General features: G+C 45.2%; 2 protein-coding genes across 2 annotated transcripts in view; one reads left to right on the top strand and one right to left on the bottom strand.

Moving 5' to 3' along the window:
* Positions 1-2,810, top strand: part of LOC106583712 (collagen alpha-1(II) chain) — an 89,842-nt gene extending 87,032 nt beyond the window's left edge. The window contains 1 exon segment of the mRNA XM_014168237.2: positions 605-2,810. Coding sequence (XP_014023712.2) covers positions 605-751 — 147 coding nt within the window. The 3' untranslated portion in view covers positions 752-2,810.
* Positions 2,811-7,540: 4,730 nt separating this feature from the next.
* LOC106583700 (leucine-rich repeat-containing protein 3-like) overlaps positions 7,541-23,224 on the bottom strand; it is a 43,405-nt gene continuing 27,721 nt past the window's right edge. The window contains exons 3-5 of the mRNA XM_045705318.1: positions 8,846-8,881; positions 8,423-8,574; positions 7,541-8,250 (exon numbers count right to left, since the gene is read on the bottom strand). Coding sequence (XP_045561274.1) covers positions 7,680-8,250; positions 8,423-8,574; positions 8,846-8,881 — 759 coding nt within the window. The 3' untranslated portion in view covers positions 7,541-7,679. The remainder of the gene's footprint in view (positions 8,251-8,422; positions 8,575-8,845; positions 8,882-23,224) is intronic.

Genomic DNA, 23,224 nt, shown 5'->3' with positions numbered 1-23,224 from the left:
ATATACACACACACACGCACATACACATACACACAAACTCCTTCAACATTGCAGTCTCGTGGGATTAATTATTGAGGCAGTGAATGCTGTAAATTTGGTGTGGCAGACCCATATAGTCACAAACATGTCCATTCAGTCAGTGTCTGCTGTCCTCTAACAATATCATCTCTGTCCTCTAACAATATCATCTCTGTCCTCTAACAATATCATCTCTGTCCTCTAACAATATCATCTCTGTCCTCTAACAATATCATCTCTGTCCTCTAACAATATCATCTCTGTCCTCTAACGATATCATCTCTGTCCTCTAACGATATCATCTCTGTCCTCTAACGATATCATCTCTGTCCTCTAACAATATCAGCCCTGTCCTCTAACGATATCATCTCTGTCCTCTAACAATATCAGCCCTGTCCTCTAACAATATCAGCCCTGTCCTCTAACAATATCATCTCTGTCCTCTAACAATATCATCTCTGTCCTCTAACAATATCATCTCTGTCCTCTAACAATATCATCTCTGTCCTCTAACAATATCAGCCCTGTCCTCTAACAATATCAGCCCTGTCTTCTAACAATATAATCTCTGCCTCTCTGTCCCCAGAAACACACAGGAGCATGGGGCAAGACAGTGATTGACTACAGATCACAGAAGACCAGCCGGCTGCCCATCGTGGACATTGCTCCCATGGATATTGGAGGAGCGGACCAAGAGTTTGGAGTCGACGTCGGTGCAGTCTGCTTCTTGTAAAGACAAAGGAATGAAAAAGGAAAAGCTGAGAAAAAACCCCATAAAAGATGAGAGAGACAGAGAGAGAGAGGAACACACACTTCTAGCAAAATGAATGAAAGAGAGAAAAGAAAAAGATCAAGTCACTTTTTTTTAAAGTAAAAAGTGATTTTTCCAACTAGGATATCTGCACTGAATGGCACCGGCAATATTCATCTGTGATTTCATCGACTTCCAGTCTCCCTCCGTCAACCCCTCCCTCCATTCTCCCATCTACTTCACCCCCCAGCCTGGGAGCACCTCCCCACCAACAAGAAGGAACAAAGGAAGAGGAGAAGGAGAGAAAGGGGGAGCATGTCAGAGCATGACAGAAAGAGAGCCGAGTTGGTGTTATTTATTTATTGTTCAGGTGTAGGTCCCAGGTGTGTTAGGACTGAGTGTGTTACCCTGTAAAAAGGCCCCACGCACAACAACATACATAACCTATCAGTTCCCCACCTCCCCAATCTCCTCTTTTCTTTCTCCTATTCCATACCTTCTCACCCCAAACATTATATCAAATCCAAACCAAAAATGGAGCAGTGTGATAGGTGCAGGTGTTCCTAGTTCCAACCGCCGCCCCAGTGTGTATCAGGAAGTTACTGTGTATTATAATATAGTCAAATGGTGCTATTGCTGTAAAACCAGTCTGTATTCTTTAACAACCAGATACTGATGTATTAGTGACATGTTTATAATGTGTATATATGTATATGTGTGTGTATACATATATCTACAGTTTTCAGAGAGTACATTTCACACTGAGATTTGTTTTCAGAGTGGTAAATGTCACTGCCCCTTCCCCCTGACCACAACCCCCCTCATTGGCTGCCCAATGAAACATAAACCGTGTCTATCATTTTTGTAAGAGACATGTTCAATTCGGGATTTCAATCTCAGATCTAAACTTTTTTTGTTTTGTTTTAATTATATTATAAGCTACCTCACGCTAAAAAAAGAAAGAAACAACTAAGCAAAGTTATCCAAGTTTACAAATCCAGCTTGGGTGATCATATCTTTGGTGCATGAGACCCCATGTTGTGAGAAGACCACCAGAAGGTGCCTTTAACCCTTGACCTATCCCACTCCACTTTGTCCCATATGCCCCCACTCTCCCCTCACACAGGAAATACCCTCTACCCTGGCAGGAAGTACCTTGGCCCTGGCCACGCCCCGTAGGAACAGGAACAGGGCAGGGCTGTTAGACTTGAGTGAGTTCTTTCTCACAGTGATATCACTACTAGACAATCCAGACCTCCTTTACACACAGAGGAAAACCACCTACGACCAGGCCAGAGGGTAATTTTATTTTTGAGGGTGTGTATATTTTGTATTATTTAATAATAATAATAGTATTATTGTTAATAATGATAGCATTACTATTATTATTAAATATGATGATCATGATTTTGTTTTTGTTACAGTTTTGATTCATGTAAATTGGAAATAAAAGAAAAAACAAGTAACAGACTGAAGTGGCTTTTTTAATTTTATTTTTGGGGGGATAATTGTTATTTATCCCCATATTGCTCCAGAGAAAAGTGTGCATCTGGGAAGGTCTTTTTTCTGTACCCTGAAAGTATGATTAAAACCTTTTCTGTTGCTATTATGTTCCCAGAGATAGAAGCAATACCAAATCTTGATCCTGTGTCCTGTATGCACTCTGCCTTGGTCTGTGTGTTTGGGCTAAATGCATATCGAGGGGTGGGATGCAGTCAGAACACACAAGGAGAGACAGTGGAGAGGTGGATGATGGTGAGCCGCCATTTTCTTTTTGTTTTATTTGTTGGAGAGAAAAGGCAAAATTTAGTGAGGAAGTGGAAAGTTCATATCATGTACTATTTTGTATGTGTAAAATAGTTTTGCAATATTTTCAGATCGTTTTTAAGCATGGTAGATAGAGTAGGAATGGGAAACATTGCCAACCACAATAATCAGTAACTGTATGGGTTTATTATGTCATCCTGTACTTTTTATTTCATTTTCTTTCCTGACTGTTCACCATAGCAATAAAAGATAGAAGCAGTTCTCTTAACACAGAGACACGTTTGTTTCATTTTTTATATACATTTATTTCCTAAACTTGGTTTTAAAGTTCATTTCATATTTAATGTATTGGTTTCCAAATCTATGATGTAATCTTTGTTTTAATAACTATTGACATAAAGAACAACTGGTAAACAAATCAACAAAAATACATCACAAATAAAACAACTTTGTAAAAATGACACAAAAGGAGGCATGCTTGGTTCTTGTGTTTGGGTTATTGGCATTTCCACAGAATCGGTTTTGTCACTCAGGTTGTGGTCTACATTCATTGTAGCCTGTGACACAAAACAGTTACAGAACAGTTAATGATAGTGCAGTGATATCAATTAAAGGAGCAGGGTTATCATTAAAAGCAGGAGTGGGAAAACTAAAGCCCACGGGTGGTTTGAGTCAATTATTATTTTGGGTAAAACAATAAACACTCCAGGCCACAGTTGAACGTCTAAAAACCAGACAGAAAGCATGTAGAAATTATTATGGAACTATATATTTATATAAATTATAATGGACCTATATATAGTTACATAAATTATAATGGAACTATATATTTATATAAATTATAATGGACCTATATATAGTTACATAAATTATAATGGAACTATATATTTTAAAATAAAATATTTTTCTGGGCCACACATTTTTTTGGACAAAAAAATTGATTAAAAAAAATCTATGCGGCCCTCCGTTGAATTTTGAAATCTCAGTGTGGCCCTTGAGCCAAAAGTTTGCCCACCCCTGATTTAAAGGGACAGTGCTATCAGTTAAAGGACCAGGGGTGTCAATTAAACGAGCACTGCTATCATTTAAAGGAACAGGTTATCACAAAATGAATATCAATTTCTTAGTTAATTTTCACAGTTTGTTTTGACCATGCACAGTTTCCCCACAACCTGTACTAGAATGGAACTCTGAACACCACAACCTGTACTAGAATGGAACTCTGAACACCACAACCTGTACTAGAATGGAACTCTGAACACCACAAACTGTACTAGAATGGATCTCTGAACACCACAACCTGTACTAGAATGGAACTCTGAACACCACAACCTGTACTAGAATGGATCTCTGAACACCACAAACTGTACAAGAATGGAACTCTGAACACCACAACCTGTACTAGAATAGAACTCTGAACACCACAACATGTACTAGAATGGAACTCTGAACACCACAACCTGTACTAGAATGGAACTCTGAACACCACAACCTGTACTAGAATGGAACTCTGAACACCACAACCTGTACTAGAATGGATCTCTGAACACCACAACCTGTACTAGAATGGATCTCTGAACACCACAAACTGTACTAGAATGGAACTCTGAACACCACAACCTGTACTAGAATGGAACTCTGAACACCACAACCTGTACTAGAATGGATCTCTGAACACCACAACCTGTACTAGAATGGATCTCTGAACACCACAAACTGTACTAGAATGGAACTCTGAACACCACAACCTGTACTAGAATGGATCTCTGAACACCACAAACTGTACTAGAATGGATCTCTGAACACCACAACCTGTACTAGAGTGGATCTCAGAACACCACAAACTGTACTAGAATGGATCTCTGAACACCACAACCTGTACTATAATGGATCTCTGAACACCACAACCTGTACTAGAATGGAACTCTGAACACCACAACCTGTACTAGAATGGATCTCTGAACACCACAACCTGTACTAGAATGGATCTCTGAACACCACAAACTGTACTAGAATGGATCCCTGAATACCACAACGATACACACATGCAATACAAAGTAATATAGGGTTTCACAACAAACATGTGGCTACACAGTGTCTGAGACAAATGGAATACAGAAATATCGATCATGTTTTGATATTCACAGGAAACTCATTACAGATGGGCTGGTGAACATGTACTCCAGTTTGTTCATGAGACACTTAACATCCTATTCTGATCGCTATAACAACGATATGGTACAGGAATGTCTAAATTTGAGAGGCTAAAAACTTGCCTCATTACATCACATGTCACATTGGCCTGCTCTCGCTGTGCACAAAGACAACTGTCTCTTAAACTCACTTCAGTCAGAATTGGAAAGTCCAGGAGAAAAATAGAGGACCATTACTTTAAAGGGATATTTCAGGATTTGGCAATGAGGCCCTTGACTTCTACAGAGTCAATTGAACTTGTGGATACCAATTTCCTGTCTCTTCATCCAGTATGAAGGAAGTTAGAGGTAGTTTAGTGAGCCAATGCTAGCTCGCGTTAGCGCAATGACTGGAAGTCTATGGGTATCTACTAGCAATGACTGGAAGTCTATGGGTATCTACTAGCATGCTAGCAGATACCCATAGGCTTCCAGTCATTGCGCTAACGCTAGTTAGCATTTACACTAGCACTAGTTAATCAACTTCCTTCAAACTTCACACAGAGATAATAATGGTATCTACGAGTTCATCTGACTTTGGGGTAGTAGACAAAGTCAAAATCCCAAAGTGTCCCTTTAACCCCACACACAGGCTTTAAAATTGCACTCAGAAGACAATTTAGGATCCACAGAAACGAGCTGTTCTGAAAAACCATGTTTGTTTCATTCGTCTGATCATTTTTGACAAAGGTCATGTTAATTATTAAACCACTCTAAATCGGGTCTTAATTTAATTTTTCTGCTTCCGAGACAGCTGATACCCTGCCGTCATACTCTACTCTCTGCTTCCGAGACAGCTGATACCCTGCCGTCATACTCTACTCTCTGCTTCCGAGACAGCTGATACCCTGCCGTCATACTCTACTCTCTGCTTCCGAGACAGCTGATACCCTGCCGTCATACTCTACTCTCTCCCACTCGGCCAATTTAGAAATGATTGCTTGCTGCGTACTTGATGACCAGAAACTGATTTTCCACCCACTTCATAGAGCCAGGGTAAATTTAGAACAGCACGAAGTAATCAATGTTGTGGGGATTGAGAATATGGATGACTAGCTGGTTGGGACTCATTGACCTTGTAGCTTGAGGGTTAAAACGGCCTTCACTGCCCTTCAAAGCCTGGAGTAGAATAGCTAGTTCTAATGATCCAGAATATGAATCAACATCACATACCCTTTGAGCCGGATGGATAGAGTACAAACAGACCCTCTGATTAGGCTTCTGGTTTGTAAGGATCTGCTATCTGCCGTTCAAAATGAATTAAGTCAAGGTCTGTTTTCCCTGTTAACAGTATAATGGAATATGAATGCCACCAGTATTTGACGTTGAAAGGTGCCAATAAATATTTACTTTTTGTTATCGTTTTGCTATTTCGCTCCTTCTTTCTTCTTTGTGTCTTTCCATTTGGACAATGTTAAAGATGTGTTTTTTTGTAATTTGTAAAAAATAAATGAAAAATATATTTAAAGTATTGGAAAGTATACTGAACAAAATAGAAACGCAACATGTAAAGTGTTGGTCCCATGTTTCATGATGTGAAATAAAAGATCCCAGAAATGATCCATTTCCATACGCACAAAAAGCTTCTTCACCTGCAAGATCGTCTGAGACAACTAAAGAACTTCTGCGCAAACTGTCAGAAACCGTTTCAGGGAAGCTCATCCGCATGCTTGTCGTTTTCACCAGGGTCTTGACCTGACTGCAGTTTGGAGTTGTAACCGACTTCAGTGGGCAAATGCTCACCTTCGATGGCCACTGGCACGCTGGAGAAGTGTTCTCTTCACGTATTAATCATGGTTTCAACTGTACCGGGTAGATGGCAGACAACTTGTATGGCGTCTTGTGGGCGAGCGGTTTGCTGATAACAACGTTGTGAACAGAGTGCCCCATGGTGGTGTTATGGTATGGGTAGGCATAAGCTATGGACAACGAACACAATTGCATTTTATCAATGGCAATTTAAATGCACAGAGATACCATGACAAGATCCTGAGGCCCATTGTTGTGCCATTCATCCGCCGCCATCACCTCATGGTTCAGCATTATAATGCACGGTCCCATGTTGCAAGGATCTGTACACAATTCCTGGAAGCTGAAAATTTCCAAGTTCTTCCATGGCCTGCATACTCACCAGACATGTCACCCATTGAGCACGTTTGGGATGCTCTGGATCAACGTGTACGACAGCGTGTTCTAGTTCCTGCCAATATCCAGGAACTTCGCACAGCCATTGAAGAGGAGTGGGACAACATTCCACTGGCCACAATCAACAGCCTGATCAACTCTATTCGAAGGAGATGTGTCATGCTGCATGAGGCAAATGGTGGTCACACCAGATACTGACTGGTTTTCTGATCCACGCCCCTACTTTTTTTTTTACAGTATCTATCCCCAACAGTCATGTGAAATCCATAGATTAGGGGGTAATTTATTTATTGAAATTGACTGATTTCCTTATATGAACTGTGAAATGTTAAAAATCGTTGTATGTTGCGTTTACATTATTTTGTTCAGTGAGACAGTAGTTACAAAAATAAAATGTTGTAATTATTTAATTCAAGTCAGAGTTGTTATAGAGAGTCCATTTTAAATTAACAGTTGTAAGTACAACCATCTCTAATCCAATACAGAGACGTGCAATGTATTGATTTCTCCACAGACAGAAGCCCCTAAATTGTTGCAACCGAATGCAGTCTCTTGGGCCTTCTCTTGGGCCTTCTCTTGGGCCTTCTCTTGGGCCTTCTCTTGGGCCTTCTCTTGGGCCTTCTCTTGGGCCTTCTCTTGGGCCTTCTCTTACGCCTTCTCTTGGGCCTTCTCTTGGGCCTTCTCTTGGGCCTTCTCTTGGGCCTTCTCTTGGGCCTTCTCTTGGGCCTTCTCTTGGTCGGGTTGTTTTTGTTAAAAATAATGTGTTCTCAATAACTTGCCTTAAATGGGGGCAATAAATAAATAGTTCAGAAACCAGTGCTTATCGTGTCTGTCTCCGTGGGTGTTTTCTTCGGACTGGGCAAACTCTTCAGATACTCCAGATGTCTTCTGGTCTCAGCCTGGTTCTGTCTCACGTAGTAGACCACATAAACAATGACCATAAAGAACCACACGAACATAGTCACCAGCATGGCTACATCCGTTGTCTTCCTCTGGAGACTACAGAAGTTCACCCCAGAGTTAAGCAGCTTAACCAGGGGTTGACCGGAGTGCTCCGCTGCCCCTCCTGGATCCTCCCAGCGACTCCCCTCCCCGGAGCCCCTCACTGAGCTCTCACACACGATCCCGTTGACCGTCTCCGGCTCTAGATTTAACGTTTCCATCAGCTCCTGCAGGGTACAGTCGCAGTGCCACGGGTTGCTGTAGAGGCGCGTTTTGGCCCGCGTGGAACCAATCTCGTCCCGGGTGGCCTGGCGTAACAGGTTGTGGGAGAGGTCCAGGAGACGGAGCTCTGAGCTCAGGTGTCGCAGGGCCCCGGAGGAGAGGGTGTTGATGTGGTTGTGGGAGAGATACAGCTCCCTCAGGTGGGTCAGCTCCCTGAAGGTATATAACATGAGGAAGTGTCAGAAACATCATAATTAACCAGAACTAAAGACGAACTGGGAGCGAGATTTGAATTGTAATGAATTAATTAATGAATTAATAAAAGACAATAACGGAGCAGGGTGAATAAAAAATCATATTAAAACACAACTGTTATCTTCCTTGCCTGAAGGCTCCCTCGGGGAGCGAGCGGATGTAGTTTCTCTCCAGGTGTAGTGTGACGGTGTCCGGAGGAAGGCCCTGGGGGAACTCATGGAGCCCAGCGTCTGTACACAGCACCATATTGCTCTCCCACACACAGTGGCAGCTGTCAGGGCACTGGGGGAACACCGGGGGGAGGAGGAGAAGGAGCAGGAAAGGCAGGGTGAACAGCCAGCTTCCAAACTCTCTCTGCAGGCCTCGACCCAGGCTCGGTCCCAGCCTTTTCCCCAGGCTCGGCTCCAGCCCTCTCTCTCTCCGCTCCCCTGTCCCCATCCATTTCCCCTGTGAACCCTCTCTCCTAGTAATCTCCATCCCTCTCCCCGGTGCACCACCATGACATCCAGTCCTTCCGCTGCAGCACATGGCCTCACCATAGCCCCAGACCCACCCCAGATCCAGAGGGAGATGACAGGGCCAGCTGAGCCTGATGGAACAGAACAGAAAACAGGATGAGAACAGACTATAGAATACATCCACGTGTGGAGAAGGGAAACAACACAGGTCACAGCCACAGTGAGTCGAACACACAGAAAGAACCTAAACGGGAAAAACGACTCACAGTACATGTACATCCACATCCACGGTTGGAGAAGGGAAACAACACTGAAAGACCATCCACAGGAAAACACAGGAGCTAGATATCAATGTCCTGTAAATGCTCCCCAGGGAAATAACAATTGGCTTTGTTATGGCAATGATTCAACCCTCAGGTTATTATGACCTTAGGTTCATGAAGACCCAAGGGTCTAACAGGCTATATGGTTATAACATATCGACCCTTAGGTCATTAAGACCTTAGGACTTAGAACATAACAACTTAAAGCTGGAATCCAAAATGGTGAAACAGCCACATCTGCGATATTAGAACAACAAAAGAAGTTACTGCAAACAATGAACACTGTTTTATAGAAGAGAACTATATGTACAGTATTTTTTTTACTATGCTGCATGATGATCCTCAGCTCGGCAACAAAAACAATAACAACGGTGGTGTGGCGTTCAGTGGCACTGTTTCCCACCACTGCAGATTCCAGAAAGAAAGAAAGAAAGAGAAAGTGAGAGAGAGAGAGAGAGAGAGAGACGAGAGAGAGGCGATTAAGGTTCAGGACAATAACAGGGAGGAATAAAAACAAAACAACTGATTAAGCCCGTTCATCTGAAAAATCCTCCTTGTCACAAACAGTCACAACTAGCTACCAAAGGCACATAGAGAGAGTGTGAAGGAGGACAGGACATTACTTGATGTGCCTCATTGTTATGAAGGAGATATTATTCAATAACTAGCCACCTATTATACACCAGCACAAATCATACCTCCTTTTAAGTTCCACGTGCAAATCGTTCCTCTGCCCACTTCGCTTCCCTCCATTGAATATGGCTCCGTTGTTTCAACGCCCACAAAGACCAGTAGACTGAAAAGCCCTATACGGATTGACCATGCCTCCACAGCCATGCCCTGCCAAAGGACCCTAGTATGTGGAATAGGTGGTTGGAGTTCGTCGGTCCCCAAGTGTGCACTAGTAATGTTAGCTTGGTGTGCAACGACCGGTGGTGGTGAGTATAACCAGCGATACTGGAATATAATAACCTGTGGTAGGATGAAACAGCGTCTGTGCCACCAGTAAGTACAGATAGTAACGTTAGTATAAACCCCCTCGCACGGTCCCCGCAGCCGGACATCTTTCTCATGGCTTCTGGAGGGAAACGCTGTAGGAATGCTCAACCGGTGTCGCTTATTCAGCCGACAGAAACTTTCAACCGGTTCTCCCCATTAAGCGAGTCGGAGTCGGAGGCCGAGACTTCTCTGGTCTCTACTCCTCCCGTTGTGGGGTCTGAGACGCCGACGGCTCCCACCATTAGCTCTGACAAATTGAAAACCCTAGTCATTGGCGACTCCATTACCCGCAGTATTAGACTTAAAACTAATCATCCAGCGATCATACACTGTTTACCAGGGGGCAGGGCTACCGACGTTAAGGCTAATCTAAAGACGGTGCTGGCTAAAGCTAAAACTGGCGAGTGTAGAGAGTATAGAGATATTGTTATCCACGTCGGCACCAACGATGTTAGGATGAAACAGTCAGAGGTCACCAAGCGCAACATAGCTTCAGCGTGTAAATCAGCTAGAAAGATGTGTCGGCATCGATTAATTGTCTCTGGCCCCCCTCCCAGTTAGGGGGAGTGATGAGCTCTACAGCAGAGTCTCACAACTCAATCGCTGGTTGAAAACTGTTTTCTGCCCCTCCCAAAAGATAGAATTTGTAGATAATTGGCCCTCTTTCTGGGACTCACCCACAAACAGGACCAAGCCTGGCCTGTTGAGGAGTGACGGACTCCATCCTAGCTGGAGGGGTGCTCTCATCTTATCTACGAACATAGACAGGGCTCTAACTCCTCTAGCTCCACAATGAAATAGGGTGCAGGCCAGGCAGCAGGCTGTTAGCCAGCCTGCCAGCTTAGTGGAGTCTGCCACTAGCACAGTCAGTGTAGTCAGCTCAGCTTCCCCCATTGAGACAGTGTCTGTGCCTCGATCTAGGTTGGGCAAAATTAAAAATGGCGGTGTTCGCTTTAGCAATCTCACTAGTATAAAGACCTCCTCCATTCCTGCCATTATTGAAAGAGATTGTGATACCTCACATCTCAAAATTGGGTTACTTAATGTTAGATCCCTCACTTCCAAGGCAGTTATAGTCAATGAACTAATCACTGATAATAATCTTGATGTGATTGGCCTGACTGAAACATGGCTTAAGCCTGATGAATTTACTGTGTTAAATGAGGCCTCACCCCAGGTTACATTAGTGACCATACCCCCGTGCATCCGGCAAAGGCGGAGGTGTTGCTAACATTTACGATAGCAAATTTCAATTTACAAAAAAAAAACAACAATGACGTTTTCGTCTTTTGAGCTTCTAGTCATGAAATCTATGCAGCCTACTCACTCACTTTTTATAGCTACTGTTTATAGGCCTCCTGGGCCATATGCAGTGTTCCTCACTGAGTTCCCTGAATTCCTATCGGATCTTGTAGTCATAGCAGATAATATTCTAATTTTTGGTGACTTTAACATTCACATGGAAAAGTCCACAGACCCACTCCAAAAGGCTTTCGGAGCCATCATCGACTCAGTGGGTTTTGTCCAACATGTCTCTGGACCTACTCACTGCCACAGTCATACTCTGGACCTAGTTTTGTCCCATGGAATAAATGTTGTGGATCTAAATGTTTTTCCTCATAATCCTGGACTATCGGACCACCATTTTATTACGTTTGCAATTGCAACAAATAATCTGCTCAGACCCCAACCAAGGAGCATTAAAAGTCGTGCTATAAATTCTCAGACAACCCAAAGATTCCTTGATGCCCTTCCAGACTGCCTCTGCCTACCCAAGGACGTCAGAGGACAAAAATCAGTTAACCACCTAACCGAGGAACTCAATTTAACCTTGCGCAATACCCTAGATGCAGTTGCACCCCTAAAAACTAAAAACATCTGTCATAAGAAACTAGCTCCCTGGTATACAGAAAATACACGAGCTCTGAAGCAAGCTTCCAGAAAATTGGAACGGAAATGGCGCCACACCAAACTGGAAGTCTTCCGACTAGCTTGGAAAGACAGTACCGTGCAGTATCGAAGAGCCCTTACTGCTGCTCGATCATCCTATTTTTCCAACTTAATTGAGGAAAATAAGAACAATCCGAAATTTCTTTTTGATACTGTCGCAAAGCTAACTAAAAAGCAGCCTTCGCAAATGGAGGATGGCTTTCACTTCAGCAGTAATACATTTATGAACTTCTTTGAGGAAAAGATCATGATCATTAGAAAGCAAATTACAGACTCCTCTTTAAATCTGGGTATTCCTCCAAAGCTCCATTGTCCTGAGTCTGCACAACTCTGCCAGGACCTAGGATCAAGGGAGATACTAAAGTGTTTTAGTACTATATCTCTTGACGCAATGATGAAAATAATCATGGCCTCCAAACCCTCAAGCTGCATACTGGACCCTATTCCAACTAAACTACTGAAAGAGCTGCTTCCTGTGCTTGGCCCTCCTATGTTGAACATAATAAACGGCTCTCTATCCACCGGATGTGTACCAAGCTCACTAAAAGTGGCAGTAATAAAGCCTCTCTTGAAAAAGCCCAATCTTGATCCAGAAATTATAAAAAACTATCGGCCTATATCGAATCTTCCATTCCTCTCCAAAATTTTAGAAAAAGCTGTTGCACAGCAACTGACTGCCTTCCTGAAGACAAACAATGTATACGAAACGCTTCAGTCTGGTTTTAGACCCCATCATAGCACTGAGACTGCACTTGTGAAGGTGGTAAATGACCTTTTAATGACGTCAGACCGAGGCTCTGCATCTGTCCTCGTGCTCCTAGATCTTAGTGCCGCTTTTGATACCATCGATCACCACATTCTTTTGGAGAGATTGGAAACCCAAATTGGTCTACATGGACAAGTTCTGGCCTGGTTTAGATCTTATCTGTCGGAAAGATATCAGTTTGTCTCTGTGAATGGTTTGTCCTCTGACAAATCAATTGTAAATTTCGGTGTTCCTCAAGGTTCCGTTTTAGGACCACTATTGTTTTCACTATATATTTTACCTCTTGGGGATGTCATTCGAAAACATAATGTTAAATTTCACTGCTATGCAGACGACACACAGCTGTACATTTCAATGAAACATGGTGAAGCCCCAAAATTGCCCTCGCTAGAAGCCTGTGTTTCAGACATAAAGAAGTGGATGGCTGCAAACTTTCTACTTTTAAACTCGGACAAAACAGAGATGCTTGTTCTAGGTCCCAAGAAACAAAGAGATCTTCTGTTGAATCTGACAATTAATCTGGATGGTTGTACAGTCGTCTCAAATAAAACTGTGAAGGACCTCGGCGTTACTCTGGACCCTGATCTCTCTTTTGAAGAACATATCAAGACTGTTTCAAGGACAGCTTTTTTCCATCTACGTAACATTGCAAAAATCAGAAATTTTCTGTCCAAAAATGACGCAGAAAAATTAATCCATGCTTTTGTTACTTCTAGGCTGGACTACTGCAATGCTCTACTTTCCGGCTACCCGGATAAAGCACTAAATAAACTTCAGTTAGTGCTAAATACGGCTGCTAGAATCCTGACTAGAACCAAAAAATTTGATCATATTACTCCAGTGTTAGCCTCCCTACACTGGCTTCCTGTTAAGGCAAGGGCTGATTTCAAGGTTTTACTGCTAACCTACAAAGCATTACATGGGCTTGCTCCTACCTATCTTTCCGATTTGGTCCTGCCGTACATACCTACACGTACGCTACGGTCACAAGACGCAGGCCTCCTAATTGTCCCTAGAATTTCTAAGCAAACGGCTGGAGGTAGGGCTTTCTCCTATAGAGCTCCATTTTTATGGAATGGTCTGCCTACCAATGTGAGAGACGCAGACTCAGTCTCAACCTTTAAGTCTTTACTGAAGACTTATCTCTTCAGTAGGTCCTATGATTAAGTATAGTCTGGCCCAGGAGTGTGAAGGTGAACGGAAAGGCTGGAGCAACGAACCGCCCTTGCTGTCTCTGCCTTGCCGGTTCCCCTCTTTCCACTGGGATTCTCTGCCTCTAACCCTTTTACAGGGGCTGAGTCACTGGCCTACCGGTGTTCTTCCATGCCGTCCATGGGAGGGGTGCGTCACTTGAGTGGGTTGAGTCACTGACGTGGTCTTCCTGTCTGGGTTGGCGCCCCCCCCTTGGGTTGTGCCATGGCGGAGATCGTTGTGGGCTATACTCGGCCTTGTCTTAGGACGGTAAGTTGGTGGTTGGAGACATCCCTCTAGTGGTGTGGGGCCTGTGCTTTGGCAAAGTGGGTGGGGTTATATCCTGCCTGTTTGGCCCTGTCCGGGGTATCATCGGATGGGGCCACAGTGTCTTCTGATCCCTCCTGTCTCAGCCTCCAGTATTTATGCTGCAGTAGTTTATGTGTCGGGGGGCTAGGGTCAGTCTGTTACATCTGGAGTATTTCTCTTGTCTTATCCGGTGTCCTGTGTGTATTTAAATATGCTCTCTCTAATTCTCTCTTTCTCTCTTTCTGTCTTTCTCTCGGAGGACCTGAGCCCTAGGACCATGCCTCAGGACTACCTGGTATGATGACTCCTTGCTGTCCCCAGTCCACCTGGCCGTGCTGCTGCTCCAGTTTCAACTGTTCTGCCTGCGGCTATGGAACCCTGACCTGTTCACCGGACGTGCTTGTTGCACCCTCGACAACTACTATGATTATTATTATTTGACCATGCTGGTCATTTATGAACATTTTAACATTTTAACATTTTGACCATGTTCTGTTATAATATCCACCCTGCACAGCCAGAAGAGGACTGGCCACCCCTCATAGCCTGGTTCCTCTCTAGGTTTCTTCCTAGGTTTTTGGCCTTTCTAGGGAGTTTTTCCTAGGGAGTTTTTCCTAGCCACCGTGCTTCTTTCACATGCTTTGCTTGCTGTTTGGGGTTTTAGGCTGGGTTTCTGTACAGCACTTTGAGAATATCAGCTGATGTACGAAGGGCTATATAAAAATAAATTTGATTTGATTTGATTTGGTAAAAGTTAGGAAGCTATCTTTTGATAAAGCGAGGCAGGCTAGCTAAAGTTAGATAGCCAGGCAGGCTAGCTAATGTTTTAGCTAACGTTAGCAAAGCTAACACTAGCTACCTCATTACAACTTAGTTACGTCGTAGCTCATACAACTTTATTGTGTATTGACTACATACTGCTGGTTGTGTAACATTATCATTTCAAAATGCTAGAGAGCCAGGCTAGCTAGCTACAGAATAGGTAACATTAAAGCTAGCCTATAAGTTGGATTTGCAAGTTAGTTTGTAGCTCATACAAGGTTTTTTCTGTATTGTCTACTCTAGGGCAAAACTAAATAATGGATGCAGCTATAGCTAACTCATGTCTGAGTCTGACTAATAAAGTGAACTAGGAACAACAAAACGTAACGGTGTCAGCTGCCTGAATCTAATCCAATCTGTCTATAATGTAAAAATGCATGCATTTTTTTGTTCACTTTTTGGTCTTAATTTAAGGTTAGGGTTAGGCAGTGTGGTTAAAGTTAGGGTTAAGGTTAGGGTTAGGTTTAAAAAGAGAAATTGTAGAAATAGATGGAGTTTATGACTTTGAGGCTGTGGTAACTAGTGGCAACCTAAAATTAGCTTGACCCGAGTTACTGTTCTGATGACACAGACAGCTTCATCAACAACAGTAATGTGTGTAATGTGAAAAGCTGTATAAAAAAAAAGAATTTGATAAACTAATAGGTTAATTACCCAGCCAAGCAGATACAAGTAGAAGAGTCATTATCAAAAATCTTTGTCACTTTCTTTATACAAAAAAAGATTTAACACTTGGCTGTCTATTGTATCACCCTGTCACAGGGCCTCCCAGTTAACACCACCTCATAAGATGAGGAAGTACACTACATGGCCAAAAGTATGTGGATTTGGCTATTTCAGCCACACCCATTTTTATTTAACCTTTAATTAACCAGGCAAGTCAGTTAAGAACAAATTCTTATTTACAATGACAGTGTCATATTTGTGTATGTAGGTGGCAGGGAAGTCAGGCGCAGGAGAAACCAAGTTGGTTAAATATGGAGTATTTAATTAAAAACAAACTCCAAAACCAAATACAAAATAAAATGGGTAAAGGACACCCGTCGCACACCTATACACAAACCCACATAACCTAACAATCAAACAATCACCGACAAGGACATGAGGGGAAACAGAGGGTTATATACACAAGTAATTAATGGGATTGGAAACAGGTGTGATGGAAGACAAGACAAAACCAATGGATAATGAAAAACTGATCAATGATGGCTAGAAGACCGTTGACGTCGACCGCCGAGCACCACCCGTGCAAGGAGGGGCATCAACTTCGGCAGATGTCGTGACAGTACCCCCCCAACGCACAGCTCCAGCAGCGCGTCGACACTGGCCTCTGGGACGACCCGGAGGACGAGGTGCAGGGCGATCCGGATGGAGACGATGGAACTCTCATAGCAGGGAAGGATCTAACACATCCTCCACCGGAACCCAGCATCTCTCCTCCGGACCGTACCCCTCCCAGTCCACGAGGTACTGAAGGCCCCTTGCCCGACGTCTCGAATCCAGGATGGATCGAACGGAGTACGCCGGGGCCCCCTCAATGTCCAGAGGGGGCGGAGGAACCTCCCGCACCTCATTCTTCTGGAGCGGACCAGCCACCACCGGCCTGATGAGAGACACATGGAACGAGGGGTTAATGCGGTAATTGGGGGGGGAAGCTTTAACCTATAACATACCTCGTTCACTCTCCTCAGTACTTCAAACGGCCCCACAAACCGCGTACTCAGCTTATGGCAGGACAGGCGGGGGGGCAGGTTTCTGGTCGAGAGCTGACCCTGTCCCCCGGTGCGAAAACCGGGGCCTCACTGCGGTGACGGTCTGCGCCAATTTTCTGCCGTCGAACGGCGCGCTGAAGGTTGGACGTGAGCGGCATCCCAGGTCTCCTCCGCGCGCCGGAACCAATAGTCCACTGCAGGAGCCTCGGTCTGACTCTGATGCCAAGGGGCCAGAACCGGCTAATACCCCAACACGCACTGAAAGGGAGAGAGGTTAGTGGAGGAGTGGCAGAGCGAATTCTGGGCTATCTCTGCCCAGGGCATGAACGCCGCCCACTCCCCGGCCGGTCCTGGCAATAAGACCTCAGAAACCTATCCACATCCTGGCTACTTACTTTCAGGGTGAAAACCCGAGGTAAGGCTGACCGAGACCCCCAGGTGTTCCATGAACGCCTTCCAGACCCTTGACGTGAACTGGGGACCCCGATCAGACACTATATTCTCAGGCACCCCGTAGTGCCGAAAAACATGTGTAAACAGAGCCTCCGCAGTCTGTAGGGCCATAGGGAGACGAGGCAAAGGGAGGAGACGACAGGACTTAGAAAAACGATCCACAATGACCAGGATCGTGGTGTTACCTTGTGATGGTGGAATATCTGTTATAAAATCCACTGATAAATGTGACCACGGCTGTTGTGGAACGGGTAAGGGTTGTAACTTACCTCTGGGTAGGTGTCTACTGGGCGCACACTGAGCAGGAGGAAACATAAACCCTCACGTCCTTAGCTAAGGAGGGCCACCAGTACCTCCCAGTAAGACAGTGCATAGTCCGCCCAATCCCAGGATGACCAGAGGGTGACGTGTGAGCCCAGTACATCAATCGGTCACCGACAGCAGACGGAACATACAGACGCCCAGCTGGACACTGAGGGGGAGCGGACTCTGCACGTGACGCCCGCTCAATATCCGCGTCCAGCTCCCATACTACCGGTGCCACTAAACACGAGGCTGGGATTATGGGAGTAGGATCCATGGACCGCTCCTCTGTGTCATACAGCCGGGACAGGGCGTCTGCCTTAACGTTCTGGGAACCTGGTCTGTAAGAGTGTGTAAACACAAAACGGGTGAAAAACATTGCCCACCTTGCCTGGCGAGGGTTCAGTCTCCTCGCCTGCCGGATGTACTCCAGATTGCGGTGGTCAGTCCAGATGAGAAAAGGGTGTTTAGCCCCCTCAAGCCAATGTCTCCACACCTTCAAAGCCTTGACGACAGCTAACAGCTCCCGATCCCCCACATCATAGTTTCGCTCCGCCGGACTGAGCTTCTATGAGAAGAAGGCACAGGGGCGGAGCTTAGGTGGCGTACCCAAACGCTGAGAGACCACAGCTCCTATCCCAGCCTCTGACGCATCCACCTCGACTATGAATTGCAAAGATGGATCCGGATGAGCCAACACAGGAACCGAGGTAAACAGAGCCTTCAGTTTCCTAAAAGCCCTGTCCGCCCCAGCCGACCACTGCAAGCGCACCAGACCCCCCTTCAGCAGTGAGGTAATGGGAGCAGCCACCTGACCAAAACCCCGGATAAACCTTCGGTAGTAATTGGCAAACCCTAAAAATCGCTGCACCTCCTTCACCGTGTTGGGAGTCAGCCAATTACGCACGGCTGCAATACGATCAACCTCCATCTCCACTCCTGACGTGGATAGACGATACCCTAAGAAGGAGACGGACTGTTGAAAGAACAGGCATTTCTCAGCCTTGACATACAGGTCATGCTCCAACAGGCGACCAAGCACTTTGCGCACCAGGGACACATGCTCGGCGCGTGTAGCGTAGTAAATCAGAATGTCATCGACATACACCACTACCCCCTGCCCGTGCAGGTCCCTGAAAATCTCATCTACAAACGATTGGAAGCCTGATGGAGCATTCTTTAACCCGTACGGCATGACGAGGTACTCATAATGCCCTGAGGTGGTACTAAATGCTGTCTTCCACTCGTCTCCATCTCGGATACACACCAGATTGTACGCACTCCGGAGATCCAGTTTAGTGAAGAAGCGCGCCCCGTGCATTAACTCAATCGCTGGGGCGATCAGGGGTAGCGGGTAACTGTACCCCACCGTTATTTTATTGAGACCTCGATAATCAATGCACGGGCACAGCCCTCCATCCTTCTTCACAAAAAAGAAACTCGAGGAGATGGGTGAAATGGAGTGCCGAATGTACCCCTGATGCAGGGATTCAGAGACATATGTCTCCATAGCCACCGTCTCCGCTTGCGACAGGGGATACACGTGACTCTTGGGAAGTGCAGCATCTACCATGAGATTTATCGCACAATCCCCCTGTCGATGGGGTGGTAATTGAGTCGCCTTCCTTTTACAGAAGGCGAGAGCCAAATCGGCATATTCGGGGGGAATGCGCACGGTGGAAACCTGGTCTGGACTTTCCACTGTTGTAGCACCAACGGAAACCCCTACACACCTACCTGAGCACTCTCGCGGCCACCCCGTGAGAGCCCTCTGTGGCCAAGAAAAAGTGGGGTTATGACAAATTAACCTGTTAGGGCTAGGGGGCAGTATTTGCACGGCTGGATAAAAAAAATGTACCCGATTTAATCTGGTTACTAATCCTACCCAGTAACTAGAATATGCATATACTTATTATATATGGATAGAAAACACCCTAAATTTTCTAAAACTGTTTGAATGGTGTCTGTGAGTATAACAGAACTCATTTGGCAGGCAAAACCCTGAGACATTTTCTGACAGGAAGTGGATACCTGATGTGTTGTATTACCTTTAAACCTATGCCATTGAAAAACACAGGGGCTGAGGAATATTTTGGCACTTCCTATTGCTTCCACTAGATGTCACCAGCCTTTACAAAGTGTTTTGAGTCTTCTGGAGGGAGATCTGACCGAACAAGAGCCATGGAACGATGATGGCCCATTAGACACCTGGCGCGCGAGTTCATGTTGGGTACCCTCGTTCCAATACGTTATAAAAGAGTATGCATTCGTCCACCTTGAATATTATTCATGTTCTGGTTAAAAAAGGCCCTAATGATTTATGCTATACAACGTTTGACATGTTTGAACGAACGTAAATATATTTTTTCCCCTCGTTCATGAAGTGAAGTCCGGCGGGCTTAGATCATGTGCTAACAAGACGGAGATTTTTGGACATAAATGATGAGCTTTTTTGAACAAAACTACATTCCTTATGGACCTGTGATACCTGGAAGTGACATCTGATGAAGAGAATCAAAGGTAATGGATTATTTACATAGTATTTTAGATCTCCCCAACATGACGACTAGTCTGTATCGCAACGCGTATTTTTCTGGGCGCAGTGCTCAGATTATTGCAAAGTGTGATTTCCCAGTAAGGTTATTTTTAAATCTGGCAAGTTGATTGCGTTCAAGAGATGTAAATCTATAATTCTTTAAATGACAATATAATATTTTACCAATGTTTTCTAATTTTAATTATTTAATTTGTGATGCTGACTTGACTGCCGGTTATTGGAGGGAAACGATTTCCTCAACATCAATGCCATAGTAAAACGCTGTTTTTGGATATAAATATGAACTTGATAGAACTAAAAATGCACGCATTGTCTAACATAATGTCCTAGGAGTGTCATCTGATGGAGATTGTAAAAGGTTAGTGCATCATTTTAGCTGGTTTTATGGTTTTGGTGACCCTGTCTTTGAATTGACAAAACATTACACACAACTCTTGTAAATGTACTGTCCTAACATACTCTAAATTTATGCTTTCGCCGTAAAACCTTTTTGAAATCGTAAAACGTGGTTAGATTAAGGAGATGTTTATCATTCAAAGGGTGTAAAATAGTTGTATGTTTGAAAAATTTGAATTTTGACATTTATTTGGATTCAAATTTGCCGCTCTTGAAATGCACCTGCTGTTGATGGAGTGCACCACGGGGGGGACGCAGGCGTCCCACCTAGCCCATAGAGGTTAACCAAGGTAGACCCAGCACCATGGGATACGCAGGAGTGTCAATAAGGAAAATACTAAGTTTTTCCTTGTGACCCCCCTGCGTCACCATACTCAAAGGAGCTGTGGCCTCCTTGATCAGCCCTGACCCTAATGGTCAACTATCCAAGGTGTGCACGGGGAAAGGCACATCCACGGGTACAATAGGGATCCCTAAACTATTAGCAAAAGCTTGATCAATGAAATACCCAGCCACGCCTGAATCTACTAGCTCCTTATGCTGGGAACGCGGGGGAAAAAAAAATCAGGAAAAGTAACAGACACAAATATATGTGCAACAGAGGGCTCTGGATGAGAATGGTGCCTACTCACCTGGGGTGGCGCCAGAGCGCCCTGCCTGCTACCTCGATTTCCAGAAGAACCTACCCGGCACTGACCAGCAGTGTGCCCTCTGCGGCCACCGATGGTGCACGAGCGGGAACCCCCTCCAGTCTCCCTGTGCACCCTCTCTCCCGGCTCCCTGTGTATAGGAGGGGGGTGCAGGAGGATGGAACCACCAGACCCCAATCTGGACGTCCACGAGCAGCCAGCAAGTTGTCCAGCCGGATGGACAGATCCACCAGCTGGTCGAAGGTGAGGTTGGTGTCTCTGCAGGCCAGCTCCCGACGGACGTCCTCACGCAGACTGCAGCGATAATGGTCGATCAGGGCCCCGTGATTCCATCCCGCACCGGCTGCCAGGGTCCTGAACTCCAATGCAAAATCCTGGACGCTCCTCGTCTCCTGCCTCAGATGGTAGAGGCGCTCACCCGCCACTCTGCCCTCGGGTGGGTGGTCGAAGACTGCCCGGAAACGGTGGATGAACGCCTCATAACGGTCCAACGCCGCATCTCCTCCGTCACACACAGCGCTGGCCCATTCCAGGGCTCTCCCAGTGAGGCACGAGACGAGGGCAAAACTCTTCTCACGGTCTGATGGAACTGGGTGGACCGTGGCCAGATAAGGTCTAATTGGAGGAGGAAACCCTGGCAGCCGGCAGTATTTCCGTCGTACTCCTGAGGCATGGATATTCGGATTGCACCGGGTTCAGGTTGAGAAGGGGCGTGCAGTATAGACCCCGGGTGGGCTGGTGGAGGCGCTGGAAGAACTCCCTGTCTCTCCCGGTCCATCTTCTGGACAACGCGATCCATGGCGGCGCACAGATGGTGAAGCTTCTTTGCTTGCTCCTGGACGCGCTCCTCCACCTCCATGTCAGGGGTATCCTCTCCTGCTGACTTCAATATTCTGGTCGGTGATTCTGTCATATTCATGTATGTAGGTGGCAGGGAAGTCAGGCGCAGGAGAAACAAATTTGGTTAAATATGGAGTATTTAATTAAAAACAAACTCCAAAACCAAAATACAAAATAAAATGGGTAAAGGAAACCCGTCGCACACCTATACAAACCCACGTAACATAACAATCAAACAATCACCGACAAGGACATGAGGGGAAACAAAGGGTTAAACACACAAGTAATTAATGGGATTGGAAACAGGTGTGATGGAAGACAAGACAAAATCAATGGATAATGAAAAACTGATCAATGATGGCTAGAAGACCGGTGACGTCGACCACCACCAGTGCAAGGAGGGGCATCGACTTCGGCAGAAGTCGTGACAGACAGCCTAGAAACAGTGGGTTAACTGCCTTGTTCAGGGGCAGAACAACATATTTTTACCTTGTCAGCTCTGAGATTTGATCTAGCAACCTTTTGGTTACTGGACCAATGCTCTAACCACTAGGCTACCTGCCACCCTATTGCTGACAGGTGTAGTATAACATTGAGCACACAGCCATGTAATCTCCAAAAACAAACATTGGCAGTAGGATGGCCCATACTGAAATGATCAGTGACTTTCAGCATTGCACCGTCATGAGATGCCACCTTTCCAACAAGTCAGTTCGTCAAATTTATGCCCTGCTAGAGCTGCCCTGGTCAACTGTAAGTGCTGTTATTTTGAGTGGAAACGTCTAGGAGCAACAATGGCTCAGCCGTGAAGTGGTAGGCCACACAAAGTCACAGGAAATTACCACCGAGTGCTGAAGCTCGTAGTGCTTGGTTGCAACACTCACTACCAAGTTCCAAACTGCCTCTGTAAGCAACGTCAGCACAAGAACAGTTTGTCGGGAGCTTCATGAAATGGTTTTCCATGGCCGAACATCCAAGCCTAAGATCTGGCAGTCCGACAGACGAATCTGAGTTTGGCGGATGCCAGGAGAACGCTAGCTGTCACCAATGCATAGTGCCAACTGTAAAGTTTGGTGGAGGAGGAATAATGGTCTGGGGCTGTTTTTCATGGTTCGAGCTAGACCCCTTAGTTCCAGTGAAGGGAAATCTAAACGCTGCAGCATACAATGACATTCTAGACAATTCTGTGCTTCCAACTTAGTC

Source organism: Salmo salar, chromosome ssa22 (assembly GCF_905237065.1).
Source record: "Salmo salar chromosome ssa22, Ssal_v3.1, whole genome shotgun sequence".
NCBI classification, from domain to species: domain Eukaryota; kingdom Metazoa; phylum Chordata; class Actinopteri; order Salmoniformes; family Salmonidae; genus Salmo; species Salmo salar.
Note: the sequence above shows the minus strand (reverse complement) of the source record. Positions and strands in the feature narration are given on the sequence as shown.